The 27,103-nt window shown below is 35.9% G+C and overlaps 1 protein-coding gene across 9 annotated transcripts in view; it reads right to left on the minus strand.

Annotated features, from left to right (window-relative positions):
- AKT3 (AKT serine/threonine kinase 3) overlaps positions 1 to 27,103 on the minus strand; it is a 357,879-nt gene that overhangs the window by 26,417 nt on the left and 304,359 nt on the right. For all 9 annotated transcript variants that reach the window (XM_032137424.2, XM_058430705.1, XM_058430708.1 and 6 more), the window contains one exon: positions 19,742 to 19,829. In XM_032137424.2, coding sequence (XP_031993315.1) covers positions 19,742 to 19,829 — 88 coding nt within the window. The remainder of the gene's footprint in view (positions 1 to 19,741; positions 19,830 to 27,103) is intronic.

The raw sequence follows: 27,103 nt of genomic DNA on the forward strand, positions 1-27,103 counted from the left end.
GAGGAGGAGAGGAGGAGGAGAGGAGGAGGAGGAGAGGAGGAGGAGGAGAGGAGAGGAGGAGAGGAGGAGGAGGAGAGGAGGGGAAGGAGAGGAGGGGAAGGAGGAGAAGGAGGAGGAGGAGAGGATGGGGAGGACAGGGAGGGGGAGGACAGGGAGAGGGGGGAGGAGAGGAGGGGGAGGACAGGGAGAGGGGAGAGGAGGAGGGGGAGGAGGAGGAGGGGAGGGAGGAGGAGAGATAGATAATAAGACAGAAAATATATTTCAAGAAATAATGGCTAAAAGTTTTCCAAAGTTAAAGGAGGATATGCAAGAGATTCAAAAAGCTCAGGCGACTCCAAGCAGAATAAATAGGAAAACTCACCTAAACACATTATAGTCAAAAGGCTTAAAACCAGAGTCTGTCACGGTTCCATGAGAGAAGCAGAACTACTCTGTGTATGTGTAAAGAGATTATAGGTAATTGAATTTACCTGATTGTGGGAGCTAGTTATGTTGTCTCTGTAAGGCTGTTGTCTCCAAGTTCACTGCTTGATGTCCATAAGACAGTAAGTTGAGAAGGGAAGATGCAAGCAAAGCCAGGAGAGGAAAGATGAAATGGAATCTAGAAGCACAAGCTGGAGCCCAGGAGGATAGACTGAAACCCGTGTTAATTCGTACCGCCTGACCGTGCTGGTGTGGATATCCTGCAAAAGCTGGGACCTTCATCATGGAGCTAAACACACACTCCAGCCCAGAAGCAGGCTCAAAGGCTAACAGGATGCAGGAGGAGGTGGAGCTGATGCAGGCCTGACCACTGCCATGTACCAATAAGATGGTCTAGCAGACAACATAAATGAGCTACAAAATGGCTTTTCCATCACGTCTATCCTCCAAATCTCCCATGAGAATCTTAAATAGCAAAAGGAATCCTGGGAAATGTGGCTCAATCTAGTCAACTGACATATTACAAAGCCATCACACAAACAAAAATATCTTGAAAACAGCCAGTGAAATATACCACATAACTTGCAAGGAAGAAATATTTAAATATGTACTTACGAAACTATCAACTCACAATTTTATATTCAGTAAAAATATCCTTTAAGAATGAAGGCAAAATAAAGACATCATCCCACAAAAGAAAACAAATTTTTTGCCAGCTGCACTACAAAAAATGGTTAAAAAAAAAAAAAAAATTTTAGAGTGAACGGGAATTATTCCAGAAGAAAACATGGATCTTTAAGAAAAAAAATGAAGAAATGAAAGTGTTCTGAAATTAGACAGCGGTGATGGTTGCATATGTCTGTCAAGACCCTAAAAACCATGGAAGTGTATACTTTAAAGGGTGAATTATCTCAATAAAAAATTAACAAAAGAATAACACTGGAAATAGCAAAAACGTAAAAAAATAATACTAACAGTCCTAACTTAGAATCTGTAACAGATATGAAGATTAATCTTCAAATAGAAACACAGATGTTTAATGAATAAACCGAAACACTTAAAATTAATATAGTAAGGTCTGGAAGATTCACTTAGGCCCTTTCAGAGGAGACATTATTTCATTGAGGCCTCTCTGTGCCTTGCACATGATAGATAAAAATATTACTTATTTAATCAGTTGCCATCCTATTGAAATGAGTATCAACCAAGTGACCAAAATAAACTATAAAATACCTAAATTACTTTCTAGAGACAAGATTTTTTCTTCTTTTCTGAAGGAAATCTCTGAAAGATAAGTAGGAATGCAATAAGTATTAAGATCCATTTCAAAATAATCCAAACATTCTAAATCAATCTTCCTAGAATACCTCTTAAATCTCTGTTTTAAGTTGTGCTTTATATAATACTTATATAATTATGTTTTATAATCATTATAATTTTTTCTTTCGAGGAACAAAGCTTTAGCAGTCAGCATAAAATTGGGCTTTGGGATTTTCAACCTCAGCTGGGCCCTCCAGCAATCTGTACCTCTTTATAGGTCCCTACTTGGGTTTCTCTCTAGCTCCCTAGCTCCCTCTGAGCCTATCCCTACATGTGACAGTCACTGTCTTAAAACTTCTAATACCAACCATAAAACATTCTTCTCACTCTTAATAAGAAGGCAGAACTTCTGCCATAAAGATGGTGGGACTTATACCTGTAGCCCCAGCTATTCGGGAGGATCCCTTAAGGCCAGGAATTCGAGGCTGCAGTGAGCTGTGATGGTGCCACTGCACTCCAACCTGGACATTACAGCAAGACCCTATCTCTTAAAACACACATACACACACACACACACAGAGAGAGAGAGAGAGAGAGAGAGAGAATTTGAGGCCTTCAGTCAGAAACTACCCTAACTTTCTGCCTAAACGCTTCTAAACGCATCCGCTCTGGCGGGCACCTTACTTCTTTCCAACTGATGTCCCTACAAGGGCATCCCACCTCCTTTCTACAGATTAGCTATGCTTCAGAGATCTTACATTTTTTTCTGTATTTATTCACTTTACATCTTACTATCTGTATGTTTTTATCTTAAATATTACTTTTTTCTATGTAGCTCCAATTTCACATTCCCTTTTGGATCATTCCCCCGAGTATAGGAAATAAATATCACCCATTCTATGTGTTCCCTTTAGCTACTGCTCCTTTCTTAACTCTTCAATTTTCTCTATTTTTTAAATTTGAGGTTGAGTGGCACACACATAGGTTTGTTATATAGGAAAACTGCGTGTCATCGGGGGGTTTGGTGTACATGTCATTCCATCACCCAGATAATAAGCACAGTACCTCGTAGGTCGTTTTTTGATCTTCCTCCTGCCCTCTACCCTCAAGTAGGCCTTGGTGTCTGCTCTTCCTCTTTGTGTTGATATGTACTCAATGTTTAGCTCCTACTTATAAGTGAGAACATGCGGGATTTTGTTTTCTGTTCCTGTGTTAGTTTGCTTAGGCTTATGGCCTCCAGCTCCATCCGTTTTGCTGCAAAGGACATGATCTTGTTCTTTTTGATGACTGCATAGTATTCCATGGCATATCTGTACTACATTCTTTATCCAATCTGTAACTGATGGGCATTTAGGTTGATTCCATGTCTTTGCTATTATGAACAGTGTCGTAATGAACATATGTGTGCATGTGTCTTTAGGGCAGAAGAATTTACATTCCCAATAATGGGACTGCTGAGTCAAATGATAATTCTGCTTTGAGTTGAGATATTGCCAAACTGCTTTCCACAGTGGATGAGCTAATTTGCATTTGCACCAGCAGTGTGTAAGTGTTCCGGTTTCTCACAACCTTGCCAGCATCTGTTATTTTTTGACTTTGTAATGAGGGCCATTCTGACTGGTGTGAGATGGTGTCTCACAGTGGGTTTAATTTACATTTCTCTAATGATTAGTGATGTTAGGCATTTTTTCATATGCCTGTTGGCCACATGTATGTCTTCTTTTGGGAAGTGTCTGTCCATGTCCCTTGCCCACTTTGTAATGGAGCTTTTTTTTTTGTAAATTTGTTTAAATTCCTTATAGATTCTGAATATTAGACCTTTGTCAGATGCATAGTTTGCAAATATTTTCTCACATTCTGCAGAGGTCTGTTTACTCTGTTGATAGTCTCTTTTGCTGTGCAGAATCTCTTTAATTAGGTCAAGTTTTGTTTTTGTTGCAATTGCTTTTGGAGTCTTTGTCATGAAGTCTTTGCCAAGGTCTATGTCCAGAATGGTATTTCCTAGGTTATCTTATATGGTATTTTTTATAATTTTAGGTTTTACATTTAAGTCTTTAATCTATCTTGAGTTGATTTTTGTATATGGTGTAAGGAAGGGGTCCAGTTTCCACCTTCTCTGCATATGGCTAGCCAGTTATCGCAATATCATTTATTGAAGAGGGAGTCCTTTCCCTATTGCTTCTTATTGTTGACTTTGTCAGAGATCAGATGTCTGTAACTGTGTGACATTTCTGGGCTATTTATTCTGTCCCATTGGTCTATGTGTCTGTTTTTGTACCATTACCATGCTGTTTTGGTTATTATAGCCTGCAGTATAGTTCAAACTTGGGTAATGTAATGTCTCTGGCTTTGTTCTTTTTGCTTAGTATTGCCTTGGCTATTCGGGTTCTTTTTTGGGTCTACATGGATTTAAAAATAGTAGGTTTTTTTTTTTCTAATTTTGTGAAGACTGTCATTGGTAGTTTGAATAAGAATAGCACTGAATCTGTAAATTGCTGTGGGCAGTATGGCCATTTCGACAATATTGATTCCTCCTAACTATGAGCATGGAATATTTTTCCATTTATTTGTGTCATCTCTGATTTCTTTGAGCAGTGTTACATAGTTCTCATTGTAAAGATCTTTCACTTCCCTGGTTAGCTGTATTCCTAGGTATTTTATTCTTTTTGTGGTTATTGTGAATAGGATTGCATTCTCGATTTTGCTCTCAGCTTAGATGTTGTTGGTGCATAGGAATCCTGATTTTTGTACATTGATTTTGTATTCTGAGATATTGCTTATGTGAATTTGTCAATTTTTGTTAAGTTGTTTATTGGATTGTAAAGCTGTTGGGCAGAGATCGGGTTGTTTAGGTATATAGAACCATACTGTCTGCAAACATGGATGGTTTAACTTCAGCAAATTTTTAAAAACCTGAAATCATACCAGCCACACTCCCAGACCACAGCACAATAGAAAGAGAAATCAATACTAAGAAACTCTCTCAAAACCATATAATTACATGGACATTAAACAACGTGTTCCTGAATTACTTTTAGGTAAATAATGAAATTAAGGTAGAAACCAAGAAATTCTTTGAAACGAATGAGAACAAAGATACAACATATCAGAATCTCTGGGACACAGCTAAGGCAGTGTTAAGAAGGAAGTTTATGGCACTAAAGGCCCACATAAAAAGTTAGAAAGATCTCAAATTAACAATGTAACATCACAACTAGAAGAACTAGAGAAACAAGAGCAAAGCAACCCCAAAGCTAGCAGAAGACAAGAAATAACCAAAATCAGAGCAGAATTGAGGGAAACTGAAATGCAGAAAAAGTACAAAAGATGAACAAATCCAGGAGTTGGTTTTTTGAAAGAATTAACAAAAAAGACTGCTAGCTAGAATAACTGAAACAGAGAGATGATCCGAATAAACACAATCAGAAATGACAAAGGGGACATTACTACTCTTCAATTTTCTTGAGTAGCCTAAGCTTGGTGTTCTATTTCTTTTAACTTATACTTGAATTAAAAATAAAAAAAGAACTAGTTTAAGCATTAAGAATAGAAAATAAGATAACCAAGTCTAATGGATGTTAACATTGTACTATAGGTATTTTCAAACATCTGTTTTTTTCAGATGTAAAACAGTTACTGCTAAATACCTATTTCTTCCTACTCATTAATGTTCAACCATTCTATCTTTCTCTCTCTCTCTATCTTCTGAGACAAGGCCTCGTTCTGTCACCCAAGCTTGGAGAGCAGCAGAGTGATCACGGCTCATTGCAGCCTTGATCTCCTGGGCTCAACTGATCCTCTCACCTCAGCCTCCTGAGTAGCTGAGACTACAGTCATGTGCCACCATGCCTGGCTAATTTTTTGTTATTTTTGGTAAAGGTGGGGTTTTGCCATTGGTCTTGAACTCCTGAGCTCAAGGAATCCTCCTACCTTGGCCTCCCAAAATGCTGGGATCACAGGAATGAGTTACTGCACCTGGAAATGTTCAACCATTTTAACCTGTGAGAATGGCAATCACCTATGATTCAAGCGAATATTGTCCTGAAGTTACTTCATATCATTTGCATGAAAGTTTTTATACTTTTCTCCCATATATATATTTGGTCATAAATACAACGCTTTTTATGGTGCATTTTCAGTTTTTGTAGTATGGTATTCTGTAAATATCCTCAGTAATTTGTTTTTCTGTGTTTGTTTTTTGAGATTTATCAATATTGATACTTATAAATTTGAGTTACTCTTTTTTTATTCTTGAATAGTATTCTACCATAAGAAAAAACTGCACTGAATCTGTATTATCATTTTGAGCACTCTCATCTTAAATTAAATATCCAATATATAAACATGAGATGTCTTTCCATTTATTTATGTCTTCTTTCATTTCTTTCAGCAATGTTTCGTAGTCGGCAGTGTATAAGTCTTGTGCCTCCTTGGTTACATTTATTCCTAAGACATTTTTTGATGCTATTTTAAATGAAATTGATCTTCTTAAGTTCCTTTTTACATTGTTGATAGCTAGTATATAGAAATACAATGTATTTCTAGCTTGATTTTGCATCCTGCAACTTTACTGAATGTATTAGTTCTAAGAGAGCACAAGTGTGGCATGTATGTGTGTATGTTTTAGGGTTTTCTACATATAAGATCATGTCACATATTAGTAGGGGTAGTGTTATTTCTTCCTTGCAAATTTGATTGCTTTTTATTTCTCTTATTTAACTCCTCTGGCTACAGCTTCTAGTGTCACGTTAAGAGAAGTGTTGAAAATGGGTATCTTTGTTTTCTTCCTTATCTCAGGGGAAAAACTTTCAGTCTTTCACCATTGAATACAACGTGAGCTGAGGGTTTTCCAAACCATAGAAATGATCCCTTAAAGGACAGTCTTTCCAAGAATTTTTCATATATGACCCTTATCATGTTGTGGCAGTTTCCTTCTATTCCTAGTTTTTTTTTAGTGTTTTTATCATAAAGGAGCGAATTTTGTCAAATGCTGCCAATCAGTTGAAATGATCATGCAGGTTTTCTCCTCCATTCTATTAATGTGGGACATTACACTGATTAATTTTTATATGTTGAACATCCTTGCATTCCTGGAATAAATCTAATTGGTGAAGGTGTACAATCCTTTAACTATACTGCTGAGTGGTTTGCTGGTATTGTTAAGAAATTTTGCATCTGTATTCATTAGGGACATTGGTCTGTAGTTTTCTTTTCTTACAATGCCTCTGGTTTTGACATCAGGATAATGCTCCCTTCAAAGAGCAAGTGAGAGAGTGTTCACTCCTCTTCAAATTTTTGGAAGAGTTTGAGAAGGACTGGCATTAATTTTTCTTTAAGTGTTGGGTAGACTTCCCCAGTAAAGCCATCTGGCCCTGGGCTTTTCTTTGCTGGGAGGTTTGTGATTCGTGATTTGATTTCTTTAAGAGTTACGGGGTCTATTTGGATTTTCAATTTATTCTTAAGTCATTTTGGTGATCTGTGTGTTTCCAGGAATGTGTCCATTTCATCTAGGTTACTCAACTTGGTGGCATACAGTTCTTCAGAGTATCCTCTTATAACCCTTTCTATTTCTCTAAAGTCAGGAGTAATATCCTTTTTTCATTTCTGATTCAATATTTCATTTTTCTCTTTTTCCTCCTTAGTCAATCCATTTAAAGTTTTGTCAGTTTTGCTGATGTTTCAAATAACCAACTTTTGGTTTTGGTCATTATTCTCTATTGCTTTTCAATTATCGATTCCATTTATTTCCGTTGTAATCTTCACACCAATAAATTGGTTAACCAAAATAATGAAGAGGTAAAACTACCAAAAAGATATAACAATACTACAATTTGGGTGCATCTAAACATGGAACTAAAAAAATGTCAAAACTGATAGAACTATAAACAGAAATAGTCAACACCATAATTATAGTTGAAGGTTTCACTTCTCTCTTAGTAACTGATAAAAGCAAGTCATTAAACTATCAGTAAGGATGCAGAAGACTTAACACTATTAACCAACCAATTCTATCACTGACATTTACAGAATATTCTACACAAGAACAAAGTACCCATGGTAATTGTACTATTTGTGAAATGATATGGTGCTATTTAAAAGAGGACTTGAATTAGTTACAAATGTATACTTCAAACTCAAGGGCTGGCAGTTAAAAAAAGTTTAAAAAGTATAATTTACTCAATTAATATGTTATGAGAGGGAAAAATGTTGCCTTACACAATGCTCAATTAAACCAGAGAAGGCAGAATAAAAATGGGACACACACACACACACACACACACACACACACAGAAACAGCAAGGGCAATGAATAAAAAACTGTAAGAAGGCCGGGCACAGTGACTCATGCCTGTAATCCCAGCACTTTGGGAGGCCGAGGCGAGCAGATCACGAGTTCAGGAGATCGAGACCATCCTGGCTAACATGGTGAAATCCCATCTCTACTAAAAATACAAAAAATTAGCCAGGCGTGGTGGTGGGCACCTGTAGTCCCAGGTACTCAGGAGGCTGAGGCAGGAGAATGGTGTGAACCCAGGAGGCGGAGCTTGCAGTGAGCCCAGATCGTGCCACTGCACTCCAGCCTGGGCAACAGAGCAAGACTCTGTCTCAAAAAAAAAAAAAAATCGTAAGAAATATGGTAGATATTAATCCAACTGTATCAATTATCATTTTTAATGGCAGTGGTCTAAAGACATCAGCTAAAAGACAGAGACTGTCAGAGTAGATAAAAAAAACAAGATCTAACTATATGGTCTACAAGAAACCCACTTTAAATATAAAGACACTGATAGATTAAAAGTAAAGGGATGGAAAAACATAGGCATGCTCACAGTAATTTAAAGAAAGTGGGAGGAGCTATATTAATTTAAGACAAAGTAGGGCAAGGAAAACTATCAGAGATAAAGAGAGGCATTACATAATGATACCTAGGCCAATTCTCCAAAAAAACATAACGGTCCTTAATGTGTATGTGTTTAGCAACAGAATCAAAATACGTGAGGCAAAAATTGATAGAACTGGAAGGAGAAACAGATGACTCTACTATTATAGCTGGACACATCAACATGTACCCCCAGTCAGTTAAGGACATAACTGAACTAAACAGCACCATCAATCAGCTGGATTTAATATCAACATTATGGAATATTTTATCCAAGAAAAGCAGAATACCTAACTCTTCTCTTCTCACACAGAACATTCATCATGACAGACCATGTTCTGGGCCATAAAATGCACCTTTAACAAATTTTAAAAATCATATAAAAGTATGCTGTCAGACACAATGAAATTAAACTGGAAATCAGTAACAGAAAGATAGCTGGAAAGCTCCAAAATACCTGTAGACGAAACAACACATTTTTAAACAACACACATACTAAATAATTCAATAAAACTTAAAACTATTTGTAACTAAATGAAAATAAAACATCAAAATTTGTGACACATAGTTAAAATAATGCTTAGAGGAAAATTTATAGCATTGAATGCACAAATTAGAAAAGATAGAAAACAAATAATCTAAGCTTTCAGGTTAGAAAATTAGAAAAAGAGCAAATTAAATCCAAAGTAAGGAGAAGAAAAGATATAATTAAAATTAGAGCAGAAATCAATGAAACGGAGAATAGAAAATCAATGGAGAAAAACTAACAAAAGCAAAAGCCAGATCTTTGTAAATATCAATGAACTGATAAACCTCTAGACATGTTAAATAAGTGTATTTCTATCAGCTCCCTTGCATTAAAATTTTAAAATATATTTTAAAAATTTCAATAGCTTTAGGGGTACAGTGGTTTTTGGTTACATGGATGAATTGTATAATGGTCAACTCTGGGCTTTAGTGTACCCATCACCCAAATAGTGTACGTTGTACCCAACAGGTGACCTTCATCCTTCACCTCCCTCTTCCATCGTCCCCTCACTGAGTCTCCAGTGTCCACTCTACTACTCTGTAGACCTCTGCATAACCACAGCTTAGCTCCAGCTTCTAAGTGAGAACATGCAGTATTTGATTTTCTGTTCCTGAGTTACCTCACTTAGGATAACGGCCTTCAGTTCCATCTAAGTGCTGCAAAATACATTATTTTGTTCTTTTTTATGGCTAGTGATATTCCAAGGTGTGTTTGTGTGTGTGCACATCCCATTTACTTTATCCACTCATTGGATGATGAGGACTTAGGTTGATTCCCTATCTTTGCAATTGTGAATTGTGCTGCAATAAACATATGAGTATATGTATCCTTTTGTATAGAATGACTTCCTTTCCTTTGTGTAGATACCTACTAGTGGAATTCCTGGATCGAATGGTACATCTACTAGTAGTTCTTTGAGAAATCTCCATATTGTTTTCCATAGAGGTTGTACTAATTTACATTCCCACCAACAACATGTAAGCATTCCCTTTTTACCGCATCTACATTAACATCTGTTGTTTTTTGACTTTTTAAAAATGACCATTCTGATTGGGGTAAAATGGTATCTCACCGTGGTTTTATTTTGTAGTTTCCTGACGATTTGTGATGTTGAACATTTTTTTCCTATGTTTGTTGGCCATTTGCATGTGTTTTCAAGAAATGTGTATTCACGTTGTTTGCCCAGTTTTTAATGGAATTATTTGACTTTTTTCTTGCTGATTTGAGTTCCTTATAGATTCTGGGTATTAGTCCTTTTTCAGAAGTAAAGTTTGCAAATATTTCCTCCCCATCTGTAGGCTGTCTATTTACTTTGTTGATGATTTCTTTTGCTGTGCAGAAATTTGTGAGTTTAATTAAGCCCCATTTATTTATTTTTGTTTTTACTGTATTTGCCTTTGGGGACTTAAGTCACAAATTCTTTGCCCAGGTCAATCTCTGGAAGAATTTTTCATAGGTTTTCTTCTAGAATTTTTTATGGTTTCAGGTCTTACATTTATGTCTCCAATCCATCTTGAGTTAATTCTTGCATTTTTAATAGTGTTTGTTTTGTGCATGTAGATGTTATTTGGTGCAAATAAATATGTTTCGTCATTTATGCTACAAATGATCTACTTATCACATTTAATATCTGAAATCTACTTAGCCCCAAATTATTATTGTTGCCTCAGTTTACTTTTTGTGTCATTTGATGATTAAGCTTCTCCTCATTGTTATTTTTTCCAGTTTGCTGTGTAATTTTATTCTAGGTGAGATTTTTTTGCAAGGAACATCTAGTTATATTTCCTAACCCAATTTGAAGGCTTTTAAAGCTTTAACTGTATACATTTTATGCCAGAAATAACACTGGTTTTGACAGCTGTTTGTGTTTTTATATCCTAAGTACAATGCCTCATGATAAAAAGAAGACACTAATTATAAGGTTTAGCCATCAGAATGTCTAGCAGATATTTGGAACACATCTTTCTTTGACCCACAGTTTAAAAGTGGGCCATTATTTGAGTGTGATAAGGGAAATATCAAATAGAAACCTATTTTCAGCCTTTCATCTCTCTTCCACTGGTGCATCTGTTCTACTCCTCTGGCTTTGCTTCACTTGTAAAAGCAGTAGCTTACAATCATTAACCTCTGCGTAACTGCCATCAATCACCAAGCTCTTCAGGCTGAATATCTCAACCAGAAAGTAGAAAGTCACAACTCAGAAAAGTTCCACATCAACTCTGGAATGATGCTTCACAAATGATCTTGATATACCTTGCAAAAATGTGTCCTCAAACCAACTTCCATTATTGACCATGAATATTTTCCAGCACTCAATCCTAAACTTCCACATTCTCACTGCTTCCCTCCCTCCTGACTTCCCTTTCAAATTTTCTCTTCCCTTTCTCCTATCCATTTCCTTAGCCCTCTCCTCCTTAATCATTTCCACAGCTCTAATTAAACTCTGAATTTCTAGACATATTTATTTCCATTTTCACTTCCAAAAGTTAGTGCTATATTTCTAGTCATTAGACAATTCTATCTGAAATTAATTATCAAAACCAGCTATAATCCTCTTCCTAAACTTTCTCCCAGTATTTTCCCCAGTATTGTCAGACTAAAATAAGAGTCCTCAATTTCTTGATAATTTCTATGGAATTCACACTTCCTTTCCCTTCGTTGCCTATGTTCTGCTACAGTAAGGGCTCTGTCACTTAACACTGTATTACTGCAGTAGTCTCTTAACGAGATTCCCTTTTCCAGACTCTTCTCCCTAAGAGTCTATTCCAACAAAACTTGAAAAAAATCCAATTACTGTGTGTCATTTCCTTATTTCAGCATCTACAGTTCTGGTAAGTGGATCAAGCAAACATACGAGGTCAACTTTAAAGAAGCTGCACTGTATTCACAGGCCACCTGTCCGCTGTTTACATCCAGATTCTATCCACCACAGATTCCCAGTTCCTCCAGTCAGCATATCTTCATACACTTCTCTTACTACTTTTTTTCCTCACATTGTTTTCCCATTCTGAAATGTCACATTTCCTTCATTTCCCAATCCTGTATTCCTTCAAACACATTTTTCCATGAATTTTTCCAAACCCAGGGAGGTGGAAGTGGAGTTAAAGGAGCCTTATAATAAAGAAAAACAATCAAGAAAACAATTATGGCAGGTAGAAGCATAGTCTACATAAAGGAATGGAGAGTGCTAATAATGGTTAATGTGTAGCATTTTCAACCACTTTAAAATATAATTATCTAAAGCAAAATCTAATTACCATTACCATGTATTGTGGTGTTTATTAACATACGTGAAAGTAAACTGTAAGAAAATAATAGCCTAAAGAATAGATGGAGGAAATAGAAATATGCTGTTATATGAAAATTGGTTATGACTCAAGGTAGACTAAGTTAAACATGTGTACTGCAAACTCTAGAAACAACCTCCAAACAATAAAACAAACATACAAGAAGACAATAGCAGTGATAAAATGGAACCATAAAATATTCAACAAATCCAAAAGAAGGCAGACAAAGAGAAAAAAAGGAACAAAGAAAAAAATAAACAGCAAGATGGTATATTTAAACCAAACTATATCATTAAGTGCATTAAATGAAAATGGGCTACCCATTACATAAAGTCATATTTCTAATGAATAAGAAAAAAACCAGAATCAACTATATGCTGTCTAAAAGAATATCCACTTAAATATAATTGGCATAGGTTAAAGGTATAATGATGGGAAAAGATATATTACACAAAAGCAAAAGAAAGGTGGAGTACTTATATTAATATCAGATGAAGTAGATTTCAAAACAAATATTGCTGCCATCTATACAGAAGAACATTTCCTAATGGTAAGGAGGTAAAGATGAGTGCAGTGATGTATGCCTGCAATCCCAGCTACTCAAAAGGCTGAGGCAAGGGGATTGCTTGAGCCCAGGAATTAAATCCAGCCTGGACAAAATAGCAAGACCCCATCTCTTAAATAAAAAGAAAAAGAAAAAGAAAAAGAAAAAAAGATGAGGTAAATTCACCAAGAAAACAATCCTTAATCTAAATATGTATGCAACTAACAATGAGGCTTCAAAATACATAAGGCAAAACCTAAAAGATAAAGTCCGTGATCATAGGTGACGATTATCAACAATATTTTTCAGAAACCAATAGAACAAGTAGGCAGAAAATCAGTAACAATATAGAAGACATGAACAATACTACTAGCTGTCTTGACCTAATGCACACTGGTAGAACAATTTATGCAATAAAAGCAGAATACAGTTGACCCTTGAACAACATGAGTTTGAACTGCATGGGCCCAGGTACACCCGGATTTTCTTCTGCATCTGCCACCTCTTGAGACAGCCAAGTCCAATCCCTCCTCTTCCTCAGCCTACTCAACACGAAGACAATGAGGAGGAAGACCTTTACGATAATCCACTTCCACTTCATAAATAGTAAATATATTTTCTCTTCCTTATGATTTTATTAATATTTCCTTTCCTGTAGCTTACTATATTATAAAAATACAGTACATAATACAAATAACATACAAAATATGTGTTAATCAACTGTTCATTAAGGCTTCTGGTCAACAGTGGGCTACTAGTAGTTAAGTTTCTGGGGGGTCAAAAGTTACTGGGTTTTTGAGCATGGTGCCCCTAACTCCCGCATTGTTCAAGGGTCAATGTATAGATTCTTTCAAGTGTATAAAGAACATACAGCAACATAAGCCATTTTCTGGGCCATGAAACAAATCTTTTAAAGTGTAAAACAATTAAAATCATATCAAATACGTTCTCCAACCACAAGAGAATTAAGCTAGGAATCAGTAACAGAAAGACACCTGAAAAATCCATATATTTGGAAATTAATCAACACACAAATAACCCTTAAGAAGGAATCACAAGGGGAATTAAAACTCTTTTGAAATAAAAGCACAGCACATCAAAATGTGCAAAGTATGACTAACAGTCCTTAGAGAGAAACTTAACTTAGATGACAAATTCCTTGAAAGACACAAAGAGCAAAATTCATCTGAGTAACAACAGATAACCACAACAGCCCTGTAACTATTAAATAAATTGAATTCACAGTGAAAAACTTACCAACAAAGACAAAACTCCAGGTCTAGGGAGAGCTTCACTGGTAAATCCACCAAATATTTCATTAATAAATAATACAAATCTCATACAAACAATTCAATAAAATTAAAGAGAAAGGAAGAGTACTTCCTCTTTTGCTTTTTAAAAGCAAACATGATCCTAAAGTGAAAATTATACAAAGACATTTTAGGAAAAGAAGATGACATAGTAATATCACTCAGGATTTCAGGATGCAAATATCCTTAGAAATACAATGTACCAACGCTAGCAATATATAATAACACATCATGTACAAGTGGTTTTTTCAACAGGAATGCAATGTTCACTCAACTTTGGAAAATCAATGTTAATTCACCATTTTAATAGAACATAAAAGAGAAAAGCCATATGATCATTGCAGTAAGTGCAGAAAAAGCTTTAATAAAATTTAATAACCATTCATGATTTTAAAAACTCTCAGTAACCTAGGACTAGAACTTCCTCAATCTGATAAAGGAGGCGTAAAACACCTATATTATAACATCATGTTTTTACAACATATTCAAATAATTCTGGGCTTAGAGAAGACTTATAAAAATATAGTACACATAGTTACCATATGCCCTTCACCCACTTTCCTCTAATGTTAGTATCTTATATAGCCATAGTAGGAATATCGAAACAAAAAAAATTAACATCAGTGCAATACTATTAACTAAACTACCAACTTTATTTCGATTTCACCAGTTTTTCTACCAATGCCCCTACCTAGTCCAGGACCCAACCCAGGATCCCACACTGCAGTTAAGTCATCATGCCACTTTAGTCTCTCCAATCTATGAGAGTTCCATCATCATTCTTTGTCTATCATGAGGCTGACACTTTTAAAGTTATCAGGCCAGGTACTTTGAGGAAAGTCCTTCCATGTGAGTTCTTCAGGTTTCCTCATGATTATACTGAGGTTATGCATCTTGGAGGAGAGCACTTCAAAAGTACTATGCCCTTCTCAGAGCATCTTATCATGGGTTCCATGAAGTCAACATCTTACTGGTGATGTTAACCGTGATCACTTGGTTAAAACTGTGTTTTCCAGATCTCTCCACTGTAAAGTTAGTCATTTTACCTTTGTAAATGATAAATGTTCACAGGGAGATATCTTGAGAGTATGGAAATACCCTCTTTCCTAAACTTTTGCTTACTAATTTTAGCATTCATAGGTGAATTCTGAATGAGCAATTTTCACTCTGGAGTTCTAATGGTGATTTTCTACTTTCCTCACCTCTTTTACATTAATTGGAATTCATCTGTAAGGAAGACATGTCCCTCTCAACTATTTATTTAGACAATCAATCACTTATTTATGCAATATAGACTCAGGATTACATATTTCATCCTTTGGATCATAAACTAACACTATATTTATTTTATTACTGAAATTGTTTCAGCTTTTGCCACAGGACCCTTCAGGTTTGGCTTTTTTCTATGTTTTGACTTTTTTTTTTTTTTTTTTTTTTAAGGCTCCCTCCTTACTTTCTGACACCACAAAATTCTCCAGGCTCATCTTTTTTCCTTCCCCTCTACTAGTACTGAAATCAGTCACGTCCTCAAGGAGCCTTGGTTCCTTTTACTGGAGAGTAGTATTTGGAAACCCAGATCAGGCTGCTAGATGTGCCCATTAACATCATATTTAATGGTAAAAGGTGCTTTTCTCCCTAAGACTAGAAACAAAGTCAGGATGCTCACGCTTACTACTATTCAACATTATAAAGAAGGTCTTAGCCAATACAGCAAGGCAAAAGAAGAAAGAAAATGCATACAGATTAGAAATGAAGTAAAACTTTATTTACAGAAGATATGATTGTCTTTGTAGAGAACTGTAAGTAATCTATAAAAAAGGTTACTACAACTAATTCTTGCAAGCCTGCAGGAGAAAAGGTCAATATGAAAAAAACCAACCGTATTTCTATATACTGGCAGTAAAACAAAGTGAAAATGAAATTTTAAATATCATTTCCCTTGGAAGACATGAAACACTTAAAGATAAACCTAACAAAATTTGTGTAAGACTTAAACATTGAAAATTACAAAACATTACTGTGAGAAATTAAAGACCACCTAAATAAATGAGAAATAAATTGCATTCATGGATCCGAAGACTCATTGTTAAGATGTCAGCTCTCCCTAAATTTATCTACAGATTCAACACAATCTCACACAAAATCTTAGCAGACTGACAGAGTGTAAAATTTATGTAGAAATCTATATAGACATTAATCTAGATAAATTCATGCTATAAAACACCCTGCTAGAGAATCTTAAAAGCTTGAAGGTACTTAAAGGATCATATCTTTTGCATGAGTAAATGACCTGTGATTTCCACAAAGAAAGCAAGAAGCAAATCCAGGACCAGGATCCAACTTTGTTCTTTCATGTTTTGATACTGTTCTCTTTAGAGTGGTACATCATGCTACTTGTAATTAAGATTACTTTCACTTTTTACTTTGCCTAGAAAGAGATTCAGATCTCCTCAACAGATGCCATAATCTCTAGATGTGCCATCACCTCTCGATGTACAGCAATAAGTAGAAAAATAATCAATAATTATGTGATAATAAAGAACAATAAATTTATCAAAACTTATTAATAAAAATGTAACAATAATCCCTGATCTTAGGAATGAATTGACTTTTACAATAAATTACACATTTTAAAGATATAAGGACTCCATTAAAATGTTTTATTTTATAAATTATTTAGTAATTTACACTAAAACACTGAAATTTTAACTGAATTCATTAAAACAGCTACTAACTCCCAGGCTGGTTCTCAAAATTAATTTCATGTTCATCTGTGATATGATACAAACCCAAATAGACTCAATCACATTTTCCTTTTAGAAAGAAACTCAAATTTAAAAGTGCTGCTATAATAAAGTTGCTCCTTCAAGTATGTATGGGGCGGCAGAGAACACCAGAGCCTCGCGGGTCACACAGGACACCGTGAGTAAGCCTGTAGATGGCACCAATCCACGACCAATCTATTGTTTACAGAAACAGTCATTTTTGGTTGTGCTTCTTTATGCAAGATATTTAACACCTTTGCTCAAATTAAGTGGCACCCATTTAAAAAAAATAATTATAACGACTTGAACGAATTTATCTACATACGTCATCAGAAGGTGTTTTGGCAGCTCCTCCTCCCTGCCAGAGCTGTTGGCTCACCTGATTCCATTCCCACATAGTAGTTCCTGGCTGTCTTACTATCATCTTTACACTGGGCATGTCTAACCCAGTGGAGCTGAGATAGGATAGGCCTTGCTTCCTTACTGGTATACTGGTTGGGCTCTCAGAGCTTTCTCCAGGTGGGGCCAAACTCTTATTTAACATGAATAGCTGAACACTGAGATAAGGAAACTTTATAGCAAATCTTATTTCCTCACAGGACTAAGAAGGTCCATATTTTGGCCCTTCCTTGAATGTACAGGGCCACATTGGTACCTCAACCATTGTCTCTTAAAGAAATGGTTCTTTTCCTCTTCTTTTTTTTCAAGTAAGTCCTCCTAGAAGAGGGTGTCCAGAAGGGATGATATTTAGTTGTAGCTTATTATTAGCTATTTATTAAAAATAAAACCATGCATGATTTCTGGGAGACATAGCAAGCCCTTCTCTCTTCCAGGTTCTTCTGTAGTGTACTGACACAATGAAGACAGTACATAGCTCATTAGAGGCATTCTTATATATGCATGCAACTCACAAGGAACATCCTCAGTGATACAAAGTGGGTGTAAAATTGTCTATAAGAAGTGAATAAACATTTAGGACATTTAAGATTGCTCAAGTGCTTCTCATAAAGGTTGTGAAGGATTCAGTACTTAACATGGTACTAAATTTATACATAGTAGAAACTCAAGATACGTGAGTTGAATCGAGTAGAGGTGTCTAATATGATGCACCTATTTTAAATTCCTAGTTACAAGAAACAGATAGAAAATCACCATACTCCCAGTGACCAATAACATAATACAGACATGAAGTGCTTGTGTTACCTCCTCCTAACTCATCTAATTCGTATGACATAATTCTATCTTTACCTTAAGGCTTAACAGAGAAGAACACTTGGCACATAACAGACCCCAAATAAATGTTGTTGACCAATAAATGTTTCAGAGAAAAATATGAAATGTTGCAATAAACTGAAATGGATGAACTAAAAATAATTACAGAAAAATTCTGAGTAAATTATTGAATGAAAAACATTTCATAGTAAAAATTTTATACAAGCACCTGAAAATCAAAATATCAAAATCCCTGTCTGTACTAACAATATTTGAGGTAGTAAAAAAAAAAAAAAGGCAGGGGGAGCGGGGGACAGACATAATAATTTCCTGTTCCTGAACTTAAGCAAAAATTGCAGTATTAAAAACAAGAAGAGTGGGTGCAGTGGTTCACGTCTGTAATCCCAGCACTTTGGGAGGCCAAGGAGAGAGGATTGTTTGAGCCCAGGAATTCAATATCATACTGGGAAACATAGCAAAACCCACAAAAAGTACCAAAAACTTAGGCAGGTATGGTGGCTCATGCCTGCAGTCCGAGCTACTTGGTAGGCTGAGGTGAGAGGATCACCTGAGCCTGGGGAGGTAGAGGCTGCTGAGCTGTGATCGTGCTGTGCCACTGCACTCCAGCCTGGCCAACAGAGACCTTGCCTCAAAAAATAAATAAATAAAAAGTAATAAGCAGATCACAATAAAACTAAACATATATAATTAGTAGTGTTTGTTTTTGTTTTTGTTTTTTTAAGAGATTGGGTCTCACTCTGTCATCCAGGCTGGAGTACAGTGGTGTAATCATAGCTCGCTGCAGCCTCAACCTCCTGTGCTCAAGCGATTCTCCTGCCGGCCTTAGCGGCCTCCTTAGGAGTGCGCCACCACGCCCAGCGGATTTTTTTTTTTTCTTGTAGAGATAGGGTCTCACTGTGTTGCCCGTGCTGGTCTCAAACTCCTGGCCTCAAGTGATCCTCCCACCTCAGCCTCCCAAAGTGCTGGGATTACAGGCATGAGCCACCATGCCTGGCCTAGTAGTATTAATTTTGTGGGCAATAAAGTTCTGTTTCAAATGACAGAGAAGTCCAAAATAAGACACTGTGTTTACTATCTTCATTAAATATTAAAAACAAATTTCTTTAAATTCCTTTTAAAACAAGGATTTGTATAAATGAATCTGAAGTGTTCACTTTAAAATTAAAGACGTAAGGGCAAATTAAAAAATTTTAACTAGTTTTCTTAAAGAAAAAATAACACTTGGTATCTTTATTAAAATTAAAAAAATAATGAGAGGCAAACAAATTATTATGGGAAAAAATAGAAAAATAAATTCTGTGATCATGTTGAGTAAAATCTCAAGAGACATTTGAGGAGTCAAAATCATAAGTAAAATTTTGTGCACAGAAGTTCAAAAATCACTTAAATGTCAGTAAAATGGAAAGTATCATTACATCATTAACTTTAATTCACTTAAAATATTTTTGCTATAAATTCATTTTAGCAGTGCAGCCAAAATATATACACACCATGCCATGAAGAAATCTTACCTTTTTATCATATACATCTTGCCAGTTTACTCCCGAAAAGAAACTGTGTCTCATAATTTCTTTTGCATCATCTGGTCCTCCACCAAGGCTATGAGAACAGAAATAAAATTAAATAAGTATAAAACATTTACATAAGCTCAAAGTGTAACAAAAAAGGTTTTGTGAAAGTGTAATTTTCTGCATAATAAATAGTTCTTGGGATAAATAGCTCTAAAAGTAAAAAGCTTTTGCTATAAGATCTATTTTTCCTAATATGCTTATAAGAACTAGCTTCAGAATGGTATGGTATTTGGAAAAGAGCAGAGGCTTTGGAGATAGATCTGGAAGAGGCAATCATCTCTGGCAGTTATGGGATGTGTGACAACAGAAAAGAGGCTTAACCTCAGTTTTCTAATCTGCAGAGTGGAGAATGATAACATTTGCTGGTGGGTCACTGCAAGGGTTAGAAACAACATAGGAATATGGTTTGGCTGTGTCTCCACCCAAATCTCATCTTGAACTGTAGCTCCCATAATCCCCATGTGTCATGGGAGGGACCAGGTGGGGAGGTAACTGAATCATGGAGGCAGGTTTTTCCCATGCTGTTCTCATGATAGTCAGTAAGTCTCATGAGATCTGATGGTTTTATAAAGGGCGGTTCCCCTGCACATGCCCTTGCCTGCCACCATGTAAGATGTGCCTCTGCTCCTCCTTCACCTCTGCCATGATTGTGAGGCCTCCCCAGCCATGTGGAACTGTGAGTCCAATAAACCCCTCTTTCTTTATAAATTATGCGGTCTCAGGTATTTCTTCACAGCAGAATGAAAATGGACTAATACAATAATAGGTAAAGAAATTCCAGTGTTTTCTGGCTTATTCAGTTTAATATAGTACATATTACTAAGCATAAAAGAACTAAAAGTGAGAAATAGGAAGAACAGGAGGAAAAGTGGGAAAAAGAACAAGGAAAGGAAGATAAACCTATTTAAATCTGAATTTAATATAGTAGGCTTTATTTGGCTTGTTCATTATTAGAAATGATACGTGCTGGTAAGTGCTTAACAACCAGCTCTCTGTGAGAAATCATGCATTTATACAAATATAATTTTTTTTCTTTTTTTTTTTCAAGGGCACAGTAGATACCAGGTGCTCACAGCAGAGCAGCCATGGAGCTGCTGGGACCGAACCTTGCCTGACCTAGCCACTACCACACCCCAGACATATAAATTTAAATTTTACTGATATGAAGAATGCAAAACACAAAATTTACAAAGATCATAAAACATACAATGTTGTGTATTGTAAATTAGTCACCTGATTCTCACAGAAAACTTGTTAATTTTTGCTGTACTCCAAAGCCACTAATGGATGAAACTTACAATTAGTTCCAACATGAATATTGGTTGACATTTTTGTTTATGTTAAAGTCAAAGCTGAAAGTGATACAATGGAGACTTCAGAACTTCACTTGTGAGTTATGTGAGTGACTTCTTTGCTAAATGGTTAATAACTTTGGGACAGTGGAAGAAGACTCATTTTTTGGTGCTATTTAAAGTGTAATGAATCTGCATTATCAATATTTTCTCTTAAGTCTAAACAGTCAACAAAACAGTAAGTCCAGCCCCAATTCTGGCAGTATAAATTCTCCCACCATGGCCAGTTTCGAGCTACCAGTAAGATGTCACTGAACATGTGGGCAGGAAGAGATGCACAGTAGCAAACCATTATATATTATGTCCATACAGATACAGCAGACACAACTAATCTCAAAAATACAGATAACACTGGAACATAACAAATTAAGGAGTAATGAGTTTTTAGTATTTATGACCTTTGATTTTCCTATTCTTAATTAGTAAATTTATGTAATTTTTAGTAATGACTATAATATACAACCAGCTCACAAAATTGGTGAAAATTTAACAGTTGGTTCTTGAGAGCTGGTATATGCTAATTCCAACACACCACTGGGTTGGAAGAAAACCAAATAGGTCACGGAAAACAAATACAGATGCTCCTAAACTTAACGATGGGTTATGTCTAGATAAACCCTCATTTCAACTTAAGATGGGTTTATCTGGATGCAATTCCATCATTAGTTGAGGAGCATACTAAATATGTATCACTTTCGCACCATCATAAAGTCAAAAAATTGTCAAGTCATTGTAGGTCAGAAATCATTTATAATTATATAATTCTAATAAATTCTGGTTATTAGATCTAAGAAACACATGACTGGGAAGGACCTAGGATCCTTTGACACACAGTTAAAATGGAAAACAGTCAACTGATAACTGAATATCTTTAGTGATGATAAATGATTCCCACCAGCTGGGTCTCCAACTCCCAGATCCTTAAAAAGTCTCTAAATGAACTATACCCCAGAGATGGGACTTTTAGGTTTGATCATAACAATCCTGTTTGATGTTTGCATTTGGAATTTTCAGACTGGTAGTTCTGTATTCAGTGAGAGCTCAGCATTTCCGACCCTGCCCTCTTTTTCATTCTATTTCAATTCTGTAGGTTTCTTTCCCAGGAGACTGCAAACTCCTTTGAAGGCAAGATCAGTGCTGGATTATCCAAAAGGCATTCTAAGCTTGTGCTTAGGGAACCAGAGAAGCAAAAGCACCAAAACACGTTTCTGAAAAGCATTTAATGTCTTCAAGCATGCATCAACATAGTCTGCATGAGAAACATCAAAGCTCCATGCCATTTTCTTACACTTATGTTGTAGTTTATTTCAATACTGTTTTCATTTGAATTGTACTTGAGATGGGAGTTGGAGTGGAGAATCATAATCATTTTGTAAATAAAATGCTGCAATCCAGCTTTAGTTATCCATTTTTGTAACTCCTCAAGTTTTCTAGCAATACGTTGGTTTTGAACATAGCCAGCATTTATTCTATATTTATCGAATACATATAAAACTAAAATATCAGCTATGAATACTATGCAAAGTCTGAGAATACAATCAGACTTCCATTTTAGAAGCTAGGAGAAATTCTTTAACACACTTCCTCAATGTGTGAAACTGTCAAAAATTTCAGTGTCAATGACTCTCTAATATACAATTTAAGACTTCAAAAATAATAACAAAATATGCTTTGAAGTAAGATATTTATGTCTAGAATACTAAACTCCAGTATCAGAATGCCAAACTAAATCCTCAGCTACTATGAATTCCTTTACTATTAGGAACATCACAGAATTCACATTTTCTTAATGTTACTGAATACATGAGGTCATGCTTTTCCTATCAACTCCGCATAGGAAGATAAAGGAGGGGCTAACAGAATGAACATAAAGGATGGAGGCTAATAAATAAAAGCAAAATGATAGTTGACCCTTGGATAGAACTAACAGCAATTCAATAAGAAATACCAGAAAAATTCCAGTAGTATTTAAAATAGCTGCGTAGAAAAAATGAAGAGGTGTATTATAATGCTATCATTACTTATGTTTCCAAAGGTTTTTCAAAGTCCTTGTTAGCTTTCTTTTCTTTCTACCCCTGAAACTGAGGTTCTCTAAGATTCTGTCCTAGGCCCTCTTCTCCTTATCCACTACCCTCGCCACTAATGCCTTGGCTGTAGCTACCTCCTAGATATAGTTATGGTTCCCAATCCATGTAGTCAGTTACTGTGTTTCTTTTAAGCATTCATTCTATTATTTCCAGCTGCTCACTTGACATTTCCATCTTGGTTTTATATAGAAACTTCAGACTCAGTGTACCAAAAGTTATTATCAACATCTACCCTCATCAAGCCTCCTTGGTTTGCATACCTTGTGTGTTAATCACCCTAGCTGGAAACCTCAGAGGGATTCCTGACTCCTCCTACTTCCTCACAGTTTCTAGTTAATCATAACCTCTATCACTTGTGTACTACTGCTTCAGGAAGGACTCCATCTATTATCTGAACAATTCCATAAATATTCTTTTTTAAAAAAAGACAGGGACTCACTCTATTGCCCAGGCTAGAGTGCAATGCTGTCACCTTGGGTCATTGCAGTCTTGACCTCCTGGGCTCCAGCGATTCTCCCACCTCAGCCTCCCAAGTAGCTGGGACTACAGCATGTGCCACCACACCCAGCATTTTATTTTTTTTTAGTAGAGCTGAATCTTGCTATGTTGCCCAGGTTGGTCTTGAACTCCCGACCTCAAGTGATCTTCTTGCCTCAGCCTCCCAAAGTGCTGGGATTACAGGTGTGAGTCACTGTGCCTGGCCCCATAAACACTTTTAACTGCTCTCCCTGCCCCTGGATCCTCACCATCTAATCTGTCCATGACAAAGCTGCCAGAGTTACCTTTTCATGACACAAATCTGATTATACTATCCCTTGCTTTAAACATGTAAGCAGTATCTCACCCTCTTCTGAATGAAGATTAAATATTTTCTAAGAAACCTAAGATCTTTACAATCTAATATATCAGCTTCATTTCCCAATGTTACCCAACTCATATTCTACACTCTAGTCACTGAACTTCTCAAATGCCATGTTCTTTTGCAATCCTAGCTATACTCTACATGTAAATTTCTGTGCTTGAGTGCCAATGCAAATTCAAACTCCTTTCTGATTCAGCTCAAGTCCCCCAATCCCCTAGATAAAAGCCAATAATTTCAACAGTACTTTGTACGTAGTTAGACCTAAGCATCTGTGAGTATATGTTTTGTGCCCCAAATTATTCTATGAACATCTAGAGCAGAGACTGGTTCATCTCACTCATCCTTGTATTCCCTGTATTTTGATGCAGCAGTGGAGGGGCTTGACACATCTATTATAAAAGAAATTATTAGATCATTGAAAATACTGCATCTTCTCATTAGATCAATATCAACCTCCTGGTGAACAAACAGTTAGGAATTGTTCTATTAATACATACCAGGCAGTTAACATTCTAAGAATTTGCCTCACATTCATTCAATATTTCCTAAGTACCGACTATGTGCTATTCATGGAGTGGGCTGACAAATAAAAAAAAAATGAATGAGACATACACATGAAAACCACAAGTATATTTTGTTCTACTAGCTAGTTATATAGAGGGCCACAAAATAAAGGGTGGTCAAAGTTGCCTGCAGGAATACGGATGAGATAAATATTCACTGCCTTGAATACCAAGCCAAATATTAGACCAAAAAATGAAATACATAAAAGTTGGCCGGACACGGTGGCTCACGCCTGTAATCCCAGCACTTTGGAAAGCCCAGGGGAGTGGATCACGAGGTCAGGAGATGGAGACCATCCTGGCCAACATGGTGAAACCCCTTCTCTACTAAAATACAAAAAAAAAAAGCCAGGTGTGGTGGCAGGCGCCTGTAGTCCCAGCTACTCAGGAGGCTGAGGCAGAGGAATTGCTTGAACCCAGGAGGCGGAGGTTGCAGTGGGCCAAGATTGCGCCACTGCACTCCAGCCCACACAACAGAGCGAGACTCCCTCTCAAAAAAAAAAAAAAAAAAAGATAAAAGTCATCACTCTGTTTAAAGGTTACCTATCATCAGGTGCTGCTCCTTACTTAATTGTAAAAGAATCCATTATCAATGTGAATAGTTGTCTGGAATAATGCCACTAAATGCTAATCTAATACTGAATATTTCTCAATGGTGAGATTTTGGATGATTTAATGCATCTTTTCTGTGTATTTTTTTGTAGTATTTGAATTTATATAATGAGAATATTTTAAAGAAAGTGATACAATGAATTTATTGCTCTGAAAAAATGAATACTTATGCAGTTTTAACAACAAAAAAAAGAATGCTATTAAATGGAACACATTTCGAAACTTAAACTGAGAAATTGTTGCATTGTAAATAAGATACATAAGAAATACCAAATAGGCACCAAGAAACTTAACTTCTACTCTTGGTCTGCATGAGAGACCTTGAATAAATCACCTAGCCCTCTCTGGGCCTTTTTTTTCAACTCAATGAAATGGAAATGAGAATAGTATCTCCCCTATCCACCCAAAGGCTACTGAAAAAGCAAGGGAGTTAATCGATGTGAAAGTGCTCTGAAAAAGAAAACAAAATCACTTTACACATATAAATAATATCTGTAGCTAGGATTACAAAATGTTTCTTGAATGATTCTTCACAAAGCAAAAAGACAGTATCTCTTTTATTATGTTTGTTTATTTCTGCTGAAGATAAAGCCATGTTCCTTACAAGGTTAAAAGCTAGAAGAATGCAATGAAAACCATTTCTCAGATAGACTTAAAAATCCAACTTTTTGGGATTCACTCATTAATCCAGTCTATATATATATATATATATATATATATATATATATATATATATGAGCATCAACCATAAATAAAACATTTTCATAAAACTCTATGTTAGGTATTATAAAATATTCAACAATATGTGAAATCATCTATGCTTCAAATGAGTAGACTCAGAGAAATACTGATATGCATAGATACCTAGATGGGAAGGCAGATATATACATATACAAACACACATATTAAGTGATATTTTAAAATTAATAGTCATTTCACATATGATTTATGAATTTATAAACATCAATGAATGTATAAACATGAATAAAAAATACTGTAGCTCATTGAACAAAGCAGCAAGAGCCATAGGGTTCTTCAGTTCATAGCTGTAGCTACAAAAACAGAAATACAAAGTGTGTACAATTTTTTTTTGCCATCAACCCTTTCAGCTATGCATAGAAAAGATTATTTTCAAATGACAAAATAGCAGTTAGAGGCTGGGTGTGGTGGCTCACGACTGTAATCCCAGCACTTTGGGAGGCTGAGGCGGGCAGATCACCTGAGGTCGGGAGTTCAAGACTAGCCTGGCCAACTTGGCAAAACCCCGTCTCTACTAAAAATACAAAAATTAGCCAGGCGTGGTGGAGATGCCTGTAGTCCCAGCTACTCGGGAGGCTGAGGCAGGAGAATCACTTGAACCTGGGAAGCGGAGGTTGCAGTAAGCCAAGATCGCGCCACTGCACTCCAGCCTGGGTGGCAGAGTGAGATTCTGTCTCAAAAAAAAAAAATAAAAAATAAAAAATGCAATTAGGTATGTTAACACAGGTTGTGGGTGGGAGAAGAGTATTGAAAAATAGGTCTATTCCTTTTATAAGAAATACAAAGGCCCAGAGACTGAAAGAAAGAAAAGGGATTCTCCTATCCCCACAAGATCAAGTAACAGAGCAATTAAGAAATTTTCACTCATAATATGGATAATGAAACTCTCAAAATCCTTATTTGGTAAATATGCATAAAATTTCCAAGTTAGGAAAGAGTTGAGAAAAATTTTTAAATGTTCTATATTATGCAGTTAAAAATAAGTCAGGATCTCAGTGGGAAGATGTCTACACCAAATACATTGCTTCTTGGAGTTAGTTATATTTGAATTAATTTCCATATCTCAA

The sequence above is a fragment of the Hylobates moloch genome, unplaced genomic scaffold, assembly GCF_009828535.3.
Source record: "Hylobates moloch isolate HMO894 unplaced genomic scaffold, HMol_V3 SCAFFOLD_18, whole genome shotgun sequence".
NCBI lineage: Eukaryota > Metazoa > Chordata > Mammalia > Primates > Hylobatidae > Hylobates > Hylobates moloch.